The sequence below is a fragment of the Spermophilus citellus genome (assembly GCF_964194105.1).
Source record: "Spermophilus citellus genome assembly, chromosome: 2".
Classification (NCBI taxonomy): Eukaryota; Metazoa; Chordata; class Mammalia; order Rodentia; family Sciuridae; genus Spermophilus; species Spermophilus citellus.
Window position 1 is genome coordinate 65,167,417 of NC_138183.1, and position 20,570 is coordinate 65,187,986.

At 37.8% G+C, this 20,570-nt stretch overlaps 1 protein-coding gene and 1 pseudogene across 4 annotated transcripts in view; both read right to left on the reverse strand.

The window, feature by feature from the left end:
* RIC1 (RIC1 homolog, RAB6A GEF complex partner 1) overlaps nucleotides 1-8,198 on the reverse strand; it is a 120,779-nt gene extending 112,581 nt beyond the window's left edge. For all 3 annotated transcript variants that reach the window (XM_081263221.1, XM_081263220.1, XM_081263219.1), the window contains exon 1: nucleotides 7,825-8,198. In XM_081263221.1, coding sequence (XP_081119347.1) covers nucleotides 7,825-7,968 — 144 coding nt within the window. In that variant the 5' untranslated portion in view covers nucleotides 7,969-8,198. The remainder of the gene's footprint in view (nucleotides 1-7,824) is intronic.
* Nucleotides 3,223-5,999, reverse strand: LOC308634496 (protein FAM204A-like; annotated as a pseudogene). The gene is made up of 2 exons: nucleotides 5,988-5,999; nucleotides 3,223-3,945 (listed from the first exon to the last, which is right to left on the reverse strand). The product of its transcript is annotated as a protein FAM204A-like (transcript).
* Nucleotides 8,199-20,570: the final 12,372 nt, after the last annotated feature.

Sequence of the window (20,570 nt, forward strand, 5' to 3'; positions counted from 1 at the left end):
AATGCGTTAGGCACTGGGTTCAATCCCCAGCACCACATAAAAAAAGCTAAATAAACAAAATAAAGGTATTGTGTCAATCTACCAAAAAAAACAAAAAATTACACATCAGGGAAACCAGTCTTTTCAATAAATGATTTTGGTAAAAATGGAAAATTATATGAAAAAGAAGAAGACTACCCTCATATTACACCATATACAACTTAAGATAAGCACTTGAGACCTGAAACCACTAAAATTCTGGAAGAAAACAGGAAAAACTCCTTCATATTGGCCTTGGTAATAATTTTTAGATGACATCTAAAGCACAGGCCAAGGAAAGCATAAATAAATAAATGAAACTGCATAAAACTAAAGAATGAGTGCACGGCAAAGGAAACAACCAACAAAACGAAAAGACAACCTATGGAATGTGAGAAAATATTTGTAAACCATATATCTGATAGGGAGCATTAGCTCCCAAGACACTTAAAGAATTCATACAAACTCAATAGGGGGAAAATAAAATAAAATTTAAAAAACGCAAAAGACCTGAAACATAAAATTGGCCAGTGGGTTCAAAATCACTAATCATCAGGGAAATACAAACACAAATAAAAATGAGATGTTGTCTCGTAACTGTTAGAATGGATTTTGTCAAAAAGTGAAATGATAAAAAAAAAAAAAACTGGTAAAGATGAAGGAAAAGGGAACTCCTGCACATTGTTGGTGACACTGTAAACTGGTATAGCCATATGAAAAACATTACAGAGGTATCTTAAAAAATTAAAAATAGCACTATTACATGCTCTAGCAATTCCACTTTCAGGGACACACATACACACACACATACACTAGCGCATGCGCACACACAGATCTACATATGTACTCCAAAAGAACTGCAATCAGTATCTCAAACAGCTGTACTCCCATATTTACTGTAGCATTATTCAAATATGGAAATATTTCCATACAGAATAGGAAACAAGCTAAGAACTATAAACAAATGAATAAAGAAAATGTGGTGTACATCAAGATACACAAAACCCTGTAAGTTGTTATTCTTAGTATCCACATTTTGCAACAGTATATACACAATGGAATATTATTTGGCCTTAAAAAGATAAGGAAATCCTGGCATTTGCTACAACGTGGGTGAACCATAATGACATTAATGGAAGCCAAACACAGAACAGATTGCGTCATCACACAAGTTGCATGATCTCATATGTGAACACATATAAAAAGACAACAGACAGCAGTTGCCAGAAACTAGAGGGTGGGGAAATGGGGCAGGGTGGGTGTTTGGTCAAAGTACAAACCTTCAGTTTCAAAGTAAATAAATTCTGAAGGTTTAATATACAAGATGGTGAGGCTGGGGCTTGCCTCCCACGTGTGATGGACTGGGTTTGATCCTCAGCACCACATACAGATAAGTAAAAAAATACAGATCCATTGACAACTAAAAAAATATTAAATATATATTTATACACACACACAAGATGGTGACTATAGTTAATAACAATATATTATATACATATTTGCTAAGAGAATAGATTTTTTTATAGAACTATTCTGTTTGTTTTTATACCTCTATTTTTTTTTATTTGTTTATTTTTACGTGGTGCTAAGGAGCGAACCCAGTGCCTCGCACGTGCTAGGTGAGCGCTCTATCACTGACCCAGAACCCCAGCCCAAGAGAATAGATCTTAAGTGTTATAGACATGAGAGTAACTATGTCAAGTGAAGTATATATATATATATATATTAGCTTGATTATGGTTAACACTTCACAATGTATATATATCAAAATATCACATAGTATACCTTAAGTATATACAATTTTTGTCAATTATACCTCAAAAAGCTGGGGGAAAAACAAAACAGTAGTCATCAACATATGGTTCTTGTAAGAAGGACTCAGAGAAAGCAGGGTTTCAACAAAAGCCAAGTATAGATAACATTCTAATGGTAAAGATGGAGCAAGAGAACAGTCCAGGAGGGGTGTATCTCTGGTATCAAACTTGAGCTTTAATTCTTTAATAAAAAGTGAACCCTGGAAGGCTTTCAGAGCAATAAATTTATAAAGAAGATCTCTGGAGGCAGTAACAGAATAGAGCTGAAAGAGCAAGAAATGGGGATATTGAGAAAAATGGAGATATAAATTAAATGGCCTCCTAAGAGTGCACTGTTAATCATATATCTGATCCTATAGCTTGGTTCTTTAGATATCTATCTCTTGTTTTTGCCATTATTACAACATATCAAAATAAATGTAAGTTTCTGTTAAGGGTTACTCAAAGACATACAATTTATTTATAAGCCTAGTGATCATGTGCACATTTCAACTTTTTATCAGCAACCAACAAAACAGTCACTCACAAGAATTTGATTTATCACATTAACACACTAACATCTCTGAATATAATATTTTCTACATATAATAGGCCTCCTCATCCCTTTCGTATACTGCCTGTTTATGCTATTTCTCACAACTGATGTTCAGATATACTTCTGAGGGTATGATAAATATTTGAAATCATCTGTGACCTAAAAACTGAGATATGCCTATCTATCTAATTTAGAATGACAACACTCTAGGGTATCATATACGTAGACCTTCACATTCACTGGTAAGCAGTATATTAAAGGAATAATCCTAAGGCCCCTGGAGTCAACACCCTGTCAATCATAAACAATATCCCATTTTACAGAGCAGCTTAATCCTCAAAGTTGAATCCTTTTACAACACTTTATTTTAAGAGTAAAAAAAGTTCTTATAGCATCAAGGTAATTAAAGACATTGTGAGGACAGTATCAATTGAGGGTTATTTGCATGTATGACTAATCCATTATAAACAAAACCCAGTCTTAAAAACACAATCTCAGAAAAAAGGGTAGTTATGCCAAGTAAGAAAGTACAAGGACCTCACAGATCACAAGATACTAAACACATGAAAAGCAAAATTGATTTTATACTGTAGGTCTATACACATAAAATCCTATCTTTTTTTCTTGTACATATGCTTAAATTTCTTACACAAATAACAAAATGCTTCATTTCATTCACTTCAATAGAATGAACTCCTTAGAAAGACTGAAAAGAGTTGATAATCAACTCCAAAGTTTTATGCTTACTTTTTTCTATTTCTATCACTTTTCTGACATATTTAATGTAGTCAAGAAAATCTTTTCAGTAAATTGAGCACATGAGTCTAACAAGCATCTTGAAGAACTCTTGACAAATTACATAAATCCCATGTTGCTTTTGGTTTTTCATCTCTTCATTGCTTCAAACCCCCACGTTATGTTCCTTTTTTTGAGTAGCCTGTGACCTTCCAGCCTCCTTTTTGGCTTTTACAAACTTGTGGCAAACAACTGCTTTGGCAATTTTTACACCAAGCTCCCAAGTAGCAAGCCGGTTGCTGAACTCTTCAGGCTTCTCAACATTTTACTCCTCCACAGCCTGGACTATCTTCTTTTCAAGGCCTGACTTGTCAATCTTTTTCTTTTTAACAGGGGGCTCAAACCTATCACTACATCCAAAGACTAAGTAATAAGTAAGCTCCTTTCATTGGATTTCATTTAAGGATTGTTCATTATCTGGCATGTTTTCTCTTTTTCCCTCTGAAGTTTGAGGTTTTCTGTTCAGAATCTCTTTATGCAACTCTTGAAATTTGTTTCACAAATTTAAGGAAATTCCAGATGGGTGCTCTCCATATGCATTTGCATTAGCCTCTGCTTCAATTTTTGGGTCCATCTGCAGAGAAATTTGAGATTTCTGTTTCTCGAAGAGTCCCATCCTCTTTATCTTCCTGTAAGTTCAGTTCAGACTTCTCTAGTGTGGCTTCATCTTCAGAATTCAATTCAATATCACCTTCATTTAGGCCAGGAGGCAGCAGTCTATGTCTTTTCTCTGGTCAGAAAGCACCCCTGCTGTATCCATCTTAAGACCCCTTTTATAATACCCTTGACAGAAATACATCAATTGTTCCATCAATAAAGTTCTACCTCTACCACCTCAAACTAACATATACATAATATACCTGTTTTTAACACCCTTTTTTGGGCTTCAAAATATATGGATGATTACTTTTTTAGACTCTAGAGGTTTTGGGTTTTTTTTTTTTTAATTACAATGTAGAGAAAATAAACTTACATTAACACATCGTACCAAAAATGAAGCAATAAAAACTTCAAACAATAAAATATGCTATTTTAAGATCTCTATCAAAGAGTCAAGTGACTATAGAAACTCTTCTGGTTCATAAACAGTCTAACAGCACCATGGTATATTTCTCATATTTGGGATAAAAAAATAAGTCTGGAGAGATATGACTCCATAACATGAGTTCCAATAGCTATTTAGTATATATAATAGTAGCTACAAGAGGTACATAAAAGTTCAAAGACTCAAAATGTTTAGAAGTTACTCTTAGAGACTAAATTTAATGTTTCCATAGTCTCATGGGTAACCAACCTTTTCCACATAGCAATTTTTTTGGACATTAAAAAAATGGCCTACATTATTTAATGTTTGCTCCTTCCACAAAACTAGTTTTCTCTTTTTAAAAACGCATTCCTCCTTAGCAAGTTTAATTTACTAAGTGAGCTCTAATAAAATTTTAAGCAAGCAAATCTTACATACTCTCATCTCTTTGAACATGTTTCTCCCTGTCCCCAAAGCAGCTGTAAGATTTCAACTACATAAAGCCCTTTAGATCTTCAAAATTCACTTGATGCCATAAAATTACTTGCGTCTACAACCTTTCTAAAACTCAAAGCTTTCATGTTCTTAGTGCAAACATTTTAAACCAATTCACACTAAATTATATGAGTATAACTGATAGTTCCTTAATTTACCTAGAGGTAGTTTACTTTTAATTTCTTGTTAACCTAAATTTATTTTAACTTACATAGTTTCAGGAAGTTTAGAAATTATCTAGAAAATAAAAATGGAGTTTTCACAGTGAGAGAAAAGACATCCCAGAAAGGCACTTGTTCCTTGAGAACCCAGTCAGATAATCACAGACTTTAGAATCATCTGGTTCACACCATGTGACCCAGCAGCTATACCCCTCCTCTGAATTTATCCTAAAGAATTAAAGTCATCATACCATATTGATACATGCATACCCACGATAGACAAACTATGGAACCAGCCTAGGTATTCACTGATAGATGAATAAAGAAAATGTGATACACACACAATGAAGTTTTATTCAGCCATAAAGAAAAATGCAATTTTGTCATTTGCAGGAAAACAGACAGAACTTGAGACATTATGTTAAGTGAAGTAAGCCAAACTCAGAAAGCCAAGGGTCACATGGTTTTTCTCAGATGTGGAAGCTAGAGGGAAAAAGGAAAAGGTGCTGGAATGAAGGCCTCATAAAAAAATCAAAGGGAGATCAGTTGAGCAGAGGAAAGGATCCAGGAGGAGGGAAGAGGTTAGGGAAAGAGTAAATACTGGGGAAGGATACTGCTCAAATGCTATTGTTACATTGTGTGTGTGTGTGTGTGTGTGTGTGTGTGTGTGTGTGAGAGAGAGAGAGAGAGAGAGAGAGAGAGAGAGAGAGAGAGAGAAAGAGAGAGACAGTGAGAGAGAGAATATGTAACAACAAATGCTACCATTATGTACAATTATAACACACCAATTAAAAAAATGGAAAAAAGATTTTAAAATAATCTTGGAGTTCTGATTTAAAAGCAAAAAAAAAAAAAAAAAAAAAAAAAAAACCATCTGGCTCAATATCTGATCTTTCTAAGTGAAAAAGCTTATGCCCCTGGGCTGGGGCTATAGCTCAGTGGTAAAGCACTTGCCTCCCATGTGTAAGGCACTGGATTCAATCCTCAGCATCACATAAAAATAAATAAAAGATACTCTGTGTTCATCTACAAGAAAAAAAAAAAAAAAAGCTTATGCCCCAGAGATCAGGGTTAACCATCATGTAAACCAACAGTACCATGTAGCCGCCACCTAAAGTATTCCTGTATTTCATTTTACTTCTTACCTCTGAACCCATAGATTACCTGAATTTTTTTATATACTAGATCTTAATAATAGTGGCCCCCTAGATTTCCACGAATAGGAGTTGTATATAGAATGGGAGTTTAAAGAAAAGGAGTATGAATACTTTTAAATTTCAGGACTTCCTTGTATTTATATTGTATCTAAATACCAAATAGTAGATACTCTTAGTATTCATAACATCATTAAGAAAGTGGAGGCCCACTTTTATATTCCTTTTGTGGGAGACAAAGTGGCTTAGTCTTCTGGTTTATTCATCCCTCATATTAAATTCTCTTGTATCTAAAATTATGACAGGTCTGCCTTTGAGGAGGTAAGAAAAATTTTAGAGTCTACAAACAATGTTACATCAAGTGAAATTACATACTAAATTCAAAAAACAATTTAAAATTCATGTAATCATTTTTTCTGCATGCACTTTTAAAACTAATAGCTGCATACACTTAAAAAATTAAAAATTATTTAACTGGCATATACATTGTAAATGAATATCTCATTTAAGAACCAAATGAAGTACAATGTACAAATTTGAAAATGCAATTAAGCATTGGACAGACTATCTTATTGCTGGTATTACGACTTCACAGGCTGGGGATGTGGCTCAAGTGGTAGCCCGCTTGCCTGGCATGCGTGCGCCCCGGGTTCGATCCTCAGCACCACATACGATTTCATAACATTCTCTTTTGTTCTGATATATACTTAAAAACTAATAAGGTAAAACTTTATGGCAAATAGTCTGATTTACAGTCCAACTATGATAGTCAAAGGAGATAACAAGAATTACCTAAATCCTATCACCAGTTTTACTAAGGCTGTGAGGACAGTCAAGGACATTAAGGAATTCCAAAGGTAATAAAGATTTTTTTTTTTTGGGGGGGGGGGGTTTAACCAAACTAAATCAGTATTTCACACAGTTCTAATAAGGGCAAGGTCACAATCTATCTTTATATGGTCAAATTAACTTTGAAGAGAATTTCATTCTAACATCGATTAGTACTGTCTTCTTTGGAGGAAAAAATAAAAAGTATTTTATACTCTTAATTCTGTAGTCTTTACAGAGAGACCTATAGCAGCATTTGCAGAGTAGGGAGTATCCCATCCACCACTTATTTTTCAAGTTATTTCTCTTACCTACTCGCTAATAAGATACAAGAAGGGAAAAGATGACCAGGATCCAAAGCAAAAACAGCACTCTGTCCCATGCCCTCTCCAAGTCTTATTATTTCCAGGTGTTCTAAGTAGCGCGGACAGAAATAAGTTCTACTTCCGCTCCTCCTAACCCCTTTCCAATTCTCTGAAGAGTGCAAAAGCAGTTTAAAAAAAAGGGGGGGGGGACCTGGCCTGAAAGTGGGTAAGGGATGTTAGGAGCAAAGCAGGGAGTCGAAAAACCAGACCTTTGGTTAAAAATAATTCCAGCTGCAAATTCCTAGAATTAAGTTATCAAAGGCCTGCAAAGTCTGACACTGGGAAAGCCCAACAGGCTTTCCCTAACTCCAAAAAAACGACCTTTAAAGCAAGGAAGAACACAGTCTCCGGATTTCTAATTGAGGAAAGTTTAAACACTTTTGCTCCTCAGGAATGAGGGAAGGGAAGTGAGGGCAAGTCTGGGCTCGGCTAAGGGAGCGCGCAGGATCTGCACGGTGCGCGGCTGGCGGTCCAACGCGGGGAGGCGCAGGGATTCACGGCAGCAGCGATTTCATCCACCTGGGAGAGCGGACCAAGAGCTAAAGAGTCTGGCGCGAAGCGGCCGGGGTCTCGGGCTCAGGTCTGTGCCAGGACGCAAGGGAGGGAGTGCGAAGCACGGCGGGGGCTCTACTTACTCGGCTGTACCAGATGCTGAGGCGGGCCGGGGCCAGCACGGCGAAGAAAGCCCTCTGAGGGTCGGACTGAACGTGGAAAGGAGCCTCGGCCGGACTCCCTGGAGGGCAAAGCAGCCTCTTGGGCCAGCCGCTCAGGAAATACATGGTCCGAGAGAAGGCACAGACGCCGGAGCCCCTGACGGCCCCCGGCCCGGTCTGTCACACTCAGCGGCCGCGGGCCGGTCTCCCGCCTCCCACACCGCCACCGGCCGAGACGGCGGTGGCGACGGCGGCAGCTCGGGGCATCTGCCCGCTGGCCTGGCCGGGCCAGGCCGACTCGATGCTACGCGACGAAGGCACCCCCGCGCTGACGGGGCCGAAGACGGGGGAGGGATGGGGAGGGAGAGTCGGGACCCAGAGAAGGCGGGAGGAGCGTAGAGGCCCGCCCCGGCCCCGCCCCTTCCTCGGGCCGCGCGGGCGTCACCACGCCGCGCCGCGTGGGTCGGCGGGGAGGGCCGCTGCGCGCGCGCGCGCGCTCTGGCGACTTCTCCCCTCCCCCTTGCTGGTTTCTGAAGCTCCGCCCCAATCTTCATTGGCGGCTGCCACGCTGCGTCCACAAGCCTGTGATTTAACTTTGTTCTTGCTCCTCTGCACCTCCCACTTGCAATTTGGAGCTTATGGTCAGGGGCGGGGCTGCCGTGTAAGACTCAGGTGGACAGAGTTGAGAGAGTACGTGGGGACCCAGCACCTCGGCCCGCGGAACACGCCCTTCGCCTGGCCAAATTTGACTTCCTCTCTGGATTGGTGGGGCCTCCGGTGTGGGCGGGCAAAACGCTGCAACGCCCTGGGTGGGGGTTGGGGGGTGACGGCACCGCTCGAGTTCCCATCTTAAGGTCACGGCAGTCGCCTGGGAAAGGCTAGAGCTGTGTATCCAGTGAGCACCTTTTGCTACCGGGCAGGGTCAATGTAGAGAGCTGGTGATGAGGTTCCTATCTTTATGGTGCTTACGTCCTAGACAGGACCTTTACTCAATTAGAAAATAAACCACCTTACCATGAAAGTATTTGAGTTATGTCCTCTGCACTTCAGGAATTCAGTTTGCATTCTTTCCCTCTACCAACTCTGTGAGACAAAGACAAGACTGTCTCTTTTACTCTCACAATAATGTTCTGCAAAAAACAGGAACTTAAATTTTAGAGCTGAAACGGACTAGAGATAATGTAGTTTGGTATTTAACTTGAGTCGGGAGAGGGGTGTGGAGTGGAGAAAGGGGGTTCTGGAATAGAAGACAGATTTGCTTCTCGTTGTCTTTTTTTTTTTTTTTGTAGTTTGAATTTGCCCATGTTTATATTAGTTTTTCAATTAAAAAAGCCAAGGTTTTAAAAAAAATTAACCAAAATCTATTAGCAAAATTAAGAGCAAACAAGGAAACAAAGTAACAATCTGTATCAGATACAGCATTGAAGCTGCTATAACGAAACACGAAATTTTTCATAATTTCTCTAAACGTTTGCTGCATTCCGTAAAAGTGATAAAAAGAACTGTCTCACCACTCACCAGCCTCTTGTGGTCAGACTGTGTCTCTTTCCTTGTGCTCTCCCCGCCATCCCTGCCCCAACCAACAGAGCATAAACTTTGAAAATATTTGATAAGTGAAACACTGTATGAAATGCTGACCCAGCTGGATTACACCATTAGGCAAATAAAGAGGCCCAGAGGAGTTTTTTAACTTGCCAAAGTAAAATTGTAGAATAACAACAAAGTTGCATCATACTTTTCATCTTGGATTCCGTTGTGTCCTTGGTAGAAAAAGAGAGGAAATTAAGTGTTAAAGGTGCAACAATTCCACTGGCAGTTTCACCGAGAAAGCATATTTGTCCCAGCACTTTCGGACAGTCTTTGTTCTCATGAGCTTCTTAAATGTGAATATCTTCCTGCACTCTTAAGCAACTTCTAAGTAATTTTTATTGTTCTCAATATTAACCTTACTTCCCAACTTTAATTCCCCTGCATCCTCCTTTGTAACATTTAAAATTTACAAAATAACTTTATATGCATGATTTAATTCCATAGTAAACTTTCAAGATAGGTAAGGTTGTTGGGATGTTGTTATTAATTTCTTAATAAGGAAATAGAAGCAGAGGGATGGATATGCCTATATTCACATGACCTGAAAAAGAAATTGATTTTCTACAGATCTAGTGTTCTTTTGACCAGATTGTTTTGAATTGTGGTGGTGTTTCTGGTTATTGAAAGAGAGGGATGGAGACATAGACCTTTCTCTCTGGGGGCATATTCCTTCCTCCCTCCCTCTCTTCTTCCTTCCTTCCTTTCTCTTTTTCTTTCTTCCTTCCATTCCTCCCCCTCTTCTCCTTACCTTTTTGTCCTAAATTTACTGAAAATATCACAGCATAGCAAACAGATTGAAATGACTCCATGTGATGTTTTAAAATTCAGTCTGAGTGACCTGCAGTTTAAACAGAAGTCTGTCTATTTCCTTGGTATGGGGATCTACTCCAATGATCTGATCCAGGGTGCATAATACAGTCTAATCAAACTTATTGAATTCTACCACCAACACTGTCAAACTTATTAGACTCTATTCTGAGCTAAGACTCAAGTTGATAAACAAAAGTTAACAGTGCATATTTATACCTGTCAAACTAAGACTTTTTATTACAAGAAATCATGTTTTTAAGCGTTCATGGAAACAGGATCATGCACCTTTACTACACTTGTTATCATGGGCAACTAATGCATTAAAATTATTTTGTAAATTTTAAATGATACAAAGGGAGATGCAGGGGAATTAGATTGTAAAGTTGGGAAGTGAGGTCAAACTTGAGAACAATAAAAATTACTTAGAAGTTTCTTAAATTGCTTAAGAGTGAAGGGAGATATATACATAGATATATATTGTGGATGGGAGGATAATTTGGTGCAATTTTCCTAAAGGATTGTTGGTGTTCTATATATAAAAAAGAGATCTTAAGGGGCTGGAGATGTGGCTCAGGTGGTAGCGTGCTTGCCTGGCATGCACGGAGCGCTGGGTTCGATCCTCAGCACCACATAAAAATAAAATAAAGATGTTGTGTCCACCGAAAACTAAAAAATAAATATTAAAAAATTATCTCTCTCTCTCGAAAAATAAAATAAAAAAGAGATCTTAAAAATATGCATACATTTGGAACAAACTATTTCTTTCTTGTGCTTATTTTCTAAGTAAATCAATCCTGATATGTATAGAGTTGTAGCTTTGAAACTGTACCCCACAAAGGTGTGAGAGAAAATATTTGGTCTTCCAAAGGACATCAAGTATTATCCTCTTACAATGATATGTTTTGCAAAAAAAATTAAAAGTATGTTGGAAAGAATAATTTCATAGAAGTACATTTATTATATATTATAAAGTACTGAAAACAGAATAAAGACATAAAATATCCCCTGTTTGTAAAAAGAAATGCATTTATATGCCTACCAAAAGAAGACAATTCACTAAATATTGGTGTTTAAAAAGCTCTTTGACTTTTGGGTGCTTAGTATGTCCTTCCTGGGATTTTTAATATTTTCCAAATTATAATGAATTCATGTTACTTTTGTAATGAGAAAAAAAGTATTTAAAACAGTGAAGTTGTTCTTGATTGATAATGTCCCACATGGCCTGCTTTAAATAGGCCTTGCAGTTCTGGCAAATCAAAGGGAGTAATGTGGAGTTTCAGGCATAGTCCCAAGAATAGTGAGAGAAGGATTAGGAGAAAAAGGTCCCCTGAGTCACCAGACTAAAAGTAGGACCTGTGTACATTCATAGGCTTCTGATGACAGAACTGTGGCTGGATTTTGGTTCTGAGACTACCACTTCTAATATTTGGGGATCTTTATAATAGCCTATGATAATATGCACTGAAGATGATACTAATTTGGTTTATGAATCTTTACCCCAGCCGCGCGCCGCAGCCTCCTCCTCCTCCTCCTCCTCCTCCTCCTCCTCCTCCTCCTTCTCCTCCTCCTCCTCTTTCTCCCCCTCCTCCTCCTCCTCCTCCTCCTCCTTCTCCTCCCAAGGTTTTACTCTGTTGCCTAGGCTAATTTTGAGCTTGCAGGCTCAAGTGATCCTCTTGCTTCAGCCTCCTGAGTAGATAGGACTGCAAGCACCTGCCACCACACCTGGCTTTTAATGTACTTTCAGCATTCAACTTTATTATACTTGTTATCAGGTGCAACTGATGCATTTGCTTCTGGGCTGGACTCTTGTTTTTCTTAAGATTGGTAATGTAACTCAGCTGAAATGATATAATGTTTGCATTTTGCTTTAAAATAATGTGGAGGTGAACAAAGTAGGTGGAGATATATATATGATTTGCCATAGGTTGATAACCTTTGAAGTTCAATGATGATGGAAATTCATTGTGTTCTCCTCTTTACTTTAGTATATGGTTGAAATTATCCCTCCCTCCCTCCTTCCTTCCTTTCTCTTTTTCTTTCTTCCTTCCATTCCTCCCCCTCTTCTCCTTACCTTTTTGTCCTAAGTCTACTGAAAATGTCACAGCATAGCAAACAGATTGAAATGACTCCATGTGATGTTTTAAAATTCAGTCTGAGTGACCTGCAGTTTGGACAGACAACAGAAGTCCAAACCTTCAGAATTTCCTTAGTATGGGGATTTACTTCAATGATCCAGGGTGGAGACTTCAGGAGCATAATTATCTCTCCTCCCACAGTTTGATAGAGATATGCCTTACCTGGCCTCTCTCAATCCACTTCATCAGATCTATGATGTAATCTGCTATATTGTTGTGGAACTTCTTGCTTAATAATGGTGATATCCTTACCCAAGTATGTGTTTGTATAGAACAGTGCTTAGAGTAGTTCTCAGTGATGACCAGGGCCTCTTTCTTCATGGTGCAAATACAGCACAAGTTGGTTGGTCTTTGGTAAAAGCAAACTTTTCAATATTAAAAATGCAGACATTTAAATTTAAAGTGTTTCTCAGTAACTGTGATTACATGTGACTAACCAATGTATCTTGTCCACAATTCTAGTCACAGATCAGAGTGTCAAGTATTACTTGGAATCACTTAATTAACCATAAAGGCAGCCTATTATTATTAAGACTTAGTGGATGCAAATGGGATTTCTGGGCTGGAGCATTGGCCCAAACTAGAAAATAAAGTGAAGAGCTTATGGTTTCTAATCTAGAAAAATGGGGAAAGAATCACCATGTTTTGTTTTCACTTTGGTCTGTTTTCCTTATTCTTTGAGACAGGTGTCACTATGTTTCCTGGGCTGGTGTCAAATTTTTGGACCCAATTATCTTTCTGCTTTAGTCTCAGAATGCTGGCACCACAGTGCCTAACTTGGTCTTTTTAGAAATGAAAATTGGTTGGACACAGACTTAAATTAGTCAACAACAACAGTTGTTCTGTCTGACCATGTCTCAACCAGTTCCCCAGTATAATACATGAAAAATTTTTTATTCTTTATTAAAATAGGTGAAGGAGTTGGAAAGAGAAAGTTTTTTTTTAACTCCCTAACATGAGACAACAGAGAGTGCACAATAATTCTGATCAGATACCTGTCTCAATCTTCATTCCTACCCCTCTCTTTTCAGACAAATAAGTCTTCATTAATTTAGCCAAGATTTCATAGTCAGTGTGTTATCTCTCTATCTCCTGTATACATCAGTGAACTTAATGTCAAATTATTTTATTTGTTTGTTTTATTTTGATACCAAGGATTAAGCCCAAGGGTGTATAACCACCAAGCCACATCCCCAACCCTTTTTATTTATTATTTTGAGACAGGATCTTGCTAAGTTGCTTAGGGCCTTGCTAAAGTGTTGAGGCTGGCTTTGAGCTTGTGATCATCCTGCCTCAGCCTTCTAAACCACTGGGATTATAGGTGTGAGCCACTGTGGCTGGCAAATTCTGTGCATTTTTAACAACCATTCCAGAATTTATTAGTTTTAGCCTCTGTCCTGTTCTTATCCATTATTTTGTGTTTTCTGCTAGGTTTAATCTGATTGCTCAAGAATTATAAACCCCCATTGAATAAAACTCTAAAAATAAACAATTTCCATAACTTTTTTTTTGGGGGGGGGTACTGGGGACTGAACCCAGGAGTGCTCTACCATTGAGTTTCATTATTTTTCCTTGTGAGATGGGTCTGGATAAGTCGCTAGGGCCTCGACAAATTGCTGAGGCTGGCTTTGAACTTGTTATCCTCTTGCCTCAGACTCTGAGTTTCTGGGATTATAGTCATGTGCCACCATGGTACCTGGCTAAGATCATATATTTAGCAACATTAACTCAAATGTGTCATTTAATGTTTGATAAACCAAAGGAAGAGCCTTACCCTATCTTAAGACACTCATTAAATATATTCATTGACTCCTCCCCAGTTTCCTAGAAGTCCATTATATTTTTTGTCTTATTTTGCTACTGTTTATTGCTTCTCATTAGAGGGCAATCTTCTGTAGGACTCCAAGAAAGAACATTGACCCAACTTCTACCCCTCACCTACACCTCTCCAACCCCAAGCAAACACAATGTTCTCAGAAATCTTATCAAGATTCATCTATAATAAAAACCAAAAGAATTGTCAAGGATGGGAAGACTCCTTCCATCCTTTTGTCTTGAACAGGTGAGGTAAACCACATGTTTAGATCAGCCATGTGTGGGTTGGAAAAAGAAGTTAGTCATTACCTATATATACTTTATCATTAAGCCCATGTCCTTCTATGTTCAAGCAGGTAAAAATAAGTTTATGTTAATGGTTGGAAACCAATGGAAGTCCAATTAATGAACAAAGGCCATAGAGTCACAAGCTGAGAAACAATCCTTTAAGTGTAGTAAAATTGGTATGAAAAACCTTCATTCAATTTTCAGTTTGAATGAAACATATTAGATAGTAACATATTCAGTTATAAATCCTCCAAAATTATATGTGTATCCTTCGTTCATTTACTTATGCTCTCCTCAATGTTCTATTAGTAATATGTTGGCATTCCTATCTTGTTTTATTACCCCAGTTATTAATGGTTGCATTTCCCGGGTTCTCTTACTTCTTTTTGAACTTTGGACAACTATAAGTTAAAGATGTATAGAGCAAAAGATGACTTCTGAAAGAATCATACGCCCCCAGGCAAGAGTCAACAGTGTCTCCACATTCCATAGTCCTCCAAAACCTTTCTTTTCTTCCTCACAAAGAAACAGTCACCTTCTAGAACAGGGAACCATCTGTCAGCTGCTTCTTCCTAATTATTGCAACCCCATGCTCTCCTTCAAGAAACACAGCACCGCCTCCACTTGGCTTCTCCTTCTTAGATCCATCTTTACTTATGATCTTAGTTTTGGTTCCCCAGAAGCAGATCCCGAGGGGAGAATATACATAAGTTTATTTGGTGGTGATCCTAGGGAGTGCTGGCAAAGGGAAGGAAGACAAATAAAAAGGGCAACCAAAGAAGGCAGTGTTTTCCAGCCTGGTAGTACTAAAGAAACTGAGGTTTAATCCCTCTGGGGAATTCTGAATACCAGTGTAGAATCCAGGCCTCTGACTAATCCACCAGAGAAGCAAAGGAGTTGGAAAATTTATACACCAACTTTTATCATTCATTAGTTAAGGGCTTTACCTCTTCACACACCCATGCCCACAGCTGAAGCTCTATTCAGCAGAAAAAGTCATTAAGCAAGGTAGTCTAGATGCCAGCAGTTGGTAAGGCCCAAGAGACATGGCAAGGGCACCAGTTATATCTGCTATACTAGTATCTGAGATCCCAATCTAGTATACTAAGATTCACTATCCAAAGCCAGGGATTATAAAATAGGGAAGAAGATCAAAGGCTCTGGAGACACACTGATTTTAAAACATTGGTTCTTGATCTCTCTAAACTTCAAAATTGCATGAAGGAGTTGGGCGTGGTAGCACATGGCTCAGAAGGCTGAGGGAGGAGGTTCAAAGTCTGCAACAGCAATTTAGCAAGACCCTTAGCAACTTAGCAAGACCCTGTCTCTAAATGAAGTATAAAAAGGGCTGGGAATATTCATTCAGTGGTTAAGCATCCCTGGGTTCAATCCCTGGTACACAAACAAAACCCCCACACATTCCAGGAAGGATTGTCTTAGAGGTTAAATGATGCAATTCATGTAAAAGTACCCAGTATTGTGATTGCAACCATAGCACATATTCCCCCAAATGCTAATTATTAATATTATTAACACCTGGTCATCTTGCAGAGACATAAAGTTGAAGAGGACCTAAGTGTGCTTTGCTTGACCAGGTTGCCCAGCAGGGTTCCAGAAGTTCCAATCTTGCTACTCTCACAGCATTTACACTTGCACCAGTGAGCAGATCTGACAAAATATCTGGGTCTCAGTTCAAGTAGTCTTAAAGGCAAGGCCAGATAGAGCCCTGCATTAAAATCAGTGGGGGAGAGGGTGGCCTCAAGCTGGATGGGGTTCTGTAAAGTAGATAGATCTTCCAAGGAAGAGTGGGTTAGCTCACCCTCTCCATGCTATTTTCCTACTCAGTCACTCAGTCTTTAATTTTGTTTTTTGTTTCTAAGGAAGGAAAGAACTATTACTTACCCTTCTCCATAACGAGTTCCAACACAAAAACATAACTGCCCTTTCAATAAGCAAATATTTTTGGAATTCCTTAGTTCAAATGAAATTACATGGTTCATATGCTTATGGCATTTCCTTTCCAGTAGTGCAGACCAGACTTTTGGAAAAATTCAAGCTTTCATTAAAGCTCAGCCATGCAGGATATAAAAGCTGGGTGGGTCTGCTTAGATTTTGCTTTGTTGTTAAACATTTCTACTTTCAACAGCAAGAACAAATTTGAAGAGGGGGTACAAAGACACAAAAGCCCTCATGATGGCACATAAAAACTACAACAGAAGAAAACTTGGTGAATAAAATTCATTATATTTTCTAAAGAGCAGAAAATACTAAATTTTTAAATCTTAAGATAGTGACTGAAATGAACATATAGCAAATTTATTTCAGTTCAATGTAGTATTTTTCTAAATCAATCACTGATCATTAAGACTGTAAATTAAATTCCAAATTTTAAAAAATTTTATCAGAAGTCTAATATTTACAAACCCCTATTTTATTTTATTTTTTGAGTTGGGTACCTAGCTGTGTTGCTCAGGCTAAGCTTGAACTCCTAGGCCCAAGCAATTCTCCTGCCTCAGCCTCTTGAGTAGCTGGGAGGGACTATAGGTACATGCCACCATTTCTGGCTTGGTGCCTTTCTTAATAAAAATAAACACGTCTCCAAAATTGGCACTAGAAGGAGAATCTCTGCCTAGGAAGGAAGAGATGGAACTTATATCTGTCTGAATTGGTCTTCCCGTGGTCCCGAGTGGAGGGAATGATTTCCCTCTTTAATATTGATATATACCTAGGGCTGGGGATGTGGCTCAAGGGGTAGCGCGCTCGCCTGGCATGCGTGCGGCCCGGGTTCGATCCTCAGCACCACATACCAACAAAGATGTTGTGTCCGCCGAGTACTAAAAAATAAATATTAAAAAAAAATTCTCTCTCTCTCTCTCTCTCTCTCTCTCTCTCTCTCTCTCTCCCTCCCCCCCCCTCTTAAAAAAAATATTGATATATACCTAGACAATAGATTGGTCTGATCTCAGGAGCACTCCCTAGTAAACTTTTCTCACCTTAAACTCAGTATCAGATGCTGCTTGCCTGAGAATCCAATTTGTGGCAGCTACCCAGAGCCAACATGCACGTACCACTCCTGAAGTCTAAGCCTCAAAGAGCAAGAGTAAGGAAAAGTCCTAGCAGACATTATAGAATCATGTCTTCATTGACTGCTGATATTAATGATCACTGCTTTGAGGGAGAAGTTTGCCTTTCTATCTTGTACATAGTAACCATACCAGTTTATAATCTACTAAGTACAATATTCATGAAAGTGGGGCCACATGTTTTTTTTTCTGTAAACTATCTTAGGAATAGAGTAAAAATCACTTAGTAAAAAAGAAAAGGGATAGTGACTTCATAGTATTAGAAGTGAAAGACATACTGAAACATTTCATTTTGTTAAAAAAACCCACATTGCTGAAAGAGGTGGCTATGAACCATATTTTCATATTAAAATTTCTTTTAAAGCAGTAGTGAATCTCATCATTTAAAATTTCATAAGAATTTTGTGGAAAAATGCAAACTAAATCATTACTTTCCAATTTGTTATTTTGTGAAACTAAATTCACTCACTGACATGATTTAAAGTATTATTGAAAATCTAAACATCACAGAACAAAATCTAAGATGAAATTTCATTCAATTCCTGATTAATTACTCTTAATGTAATGTTTTTAGATAAAAAATCACTACAAGTTAATATTACTATGATGTTCTTCAGATTAACCAAATTTGTTATAATATCATTGCTCAAAGTAAATGAATAGTTTACTTATTCTTAACATCAAGACTTATTCTCTTCTTAAACAAAAAAGTCTTAATTCTAAAGCTACATTTTGGTAATAGATTTAGCCCTTGTTGTAGATGAGTAGCCAACAACATGAAAATAAAATTTAAGTACTTTTTCTCTGCTATCAGTGTTTTCTTTCAACCTGAGATTAATAGTCACAGAGTAGCTATGGATTATGATTACCAAATTGGTATCAAATTTATATAAAGAATAGTGAACTCAGCCTTAGCTCAAATCTAGCAATCCACATTTAAATAAAGTGGACATTTGGGTGCTCAAATTGAGGTAAGATTAAATTGCAATGATTCTGGAGGAAATCAGTCCTAAGTTCACATCTATTTGTAATGGAATGAGGAATTTCCTTTGGAGAATAATAAATAGAATTATTACTGCAAAGCTCCCTAATCCCTCTTATGCATTATTACTGAAGGCGACAGGCACAAGCACATGAGCCAGGAAGATCCCTTGGAAAGGAGGCATAGCTTGAACCCAGATCTGAAATTACTAACATGCATTCCTTTGAGAAGAATTTCAGTTGCATAAGAATAAATTTTAAAAATATGCTTCCAGGTTACAAGTCCCTTCACTTCCCTGGGCCTGGAGACTTCTTGTGTGAAAATAGAACATTTGAACTGCTAGAGACATTTTGTGTCTAACATGGAGAGTGGAAATAAAAAATGACGATATTTCTTTATACTCAGGAGGTATGTGCAGGGCCCATGACTCTGCTGACTCCTTCTGGATCTTCATCTTTTCCAACTCTTGGGTCAGGTGTGTGTTTAACTCCCTGATAAATGGTAATACAGGCTGGGGATGTGGCTTGGTGGTAGAGAACTTGCCTAGCATGTTCGAAATCCTGAGTTCAATCATCAGAAAAAAATGGCAATAGAGGTTTGGAGGAGGTTAGGGACTAAGTATTCCATCTATATTCAAGGGTTCCAGTCTGTCTTCGATTTTCTACTCCACATTCTTATTGCTTGTCCTGTGGATGTAAGCTCCAGTGGCAGACACAGAAACAACAGCCTCACATATGCAGTATAACCAGCTCCTATAATTGCATAAGCCAAATTGCTATAATAAAAACCCCTATTATGCCTGTTTCTCTTAATGATTCTGTAATTCTGAACCAAACCACATTGATACATTTGGGATATTTTTTAACTATTACAGGAAGTGCTACTACAAATATTCATGTGTGTTTTCCCCTACAAGAATTCCTCTATAATACATACCTGAGAGTATATATTGCTGGATTGTAAGATATGCAAATGTTCAATTTGGTAAGATACTGCCAAGTTATATTACAGGGTGATTGTGCCAATAGATACTCATACTAGTATTGCTTAAGTTTTCCCCTTGATGTTTTTGCAGCTACTTAATATATTAAGCCATATATATATATATATATATATATATATATATATATATATATATATCTAGGAATTGAACCCTGGGGTACTCTACCACTAAGCTACATCCTCCACCCTTTTTATTTTTCATTTTGAGGCAGGATCTGGCTAAATTGCCAGGCTGGCCTCAAACCTCAGCCAAATTGCTAGGATTACAGGTGTGTGCCTCCACAAACAGCACAATACCTCTTAATTTTCATCCATTTGAAGAGTATGATTTTTATTTTTAACATTAATTTACATTTATATGATGACCAATGAAATGAAGAAACTTTTAATATTTTCCTTATTAGTTCATATAGTCTCTTCTGCAAAATAACTATTCATGCCTTTGATCCATTTTTCTGTGGCATTGTTGGCCATTTAATTATTGATATATAGAAACCATTCTTAATATATCCTGTAAACAAACCTTTTGGAATTTTGTGCCATGGTGTGTTGAGCTGGCTTGTAACAGTCTCCGCAGAGAGATTTGTGTATCTCTTCCCAACTGTACCATCATGTTGGTGGCTTGGAATAAGTCTTTCCATTTTGGAAATCGTCAAATTCAGACAATAGCTCCCCACTCTGAAAAAGCTGTATTCTGTTTATATTTTTTATTTTTTAGTTTTAAATTATTTAATTATAAAGCATAGTACATGTCTGTGTGTGTCATGCTGGACAGTGGCTAGAGGAGAAATGCAGATAGTATTTTTAATGTCTTATGGAAATTTTTAATACATGTCTTTGAAATGATCTATACTTCCAATGAAAAACAAGAACAAAAACCAAACAAAACCAACAAAACACAACATTGCATTCTAGTAAGTTTCTTTTTTATTCTTCACATTTTTTAATTGGTACTTTATAGTTGTACATATGTTAGAATTTGTTGTTGCAGATTTGGACATGTACTGCAATGTAATAATATAA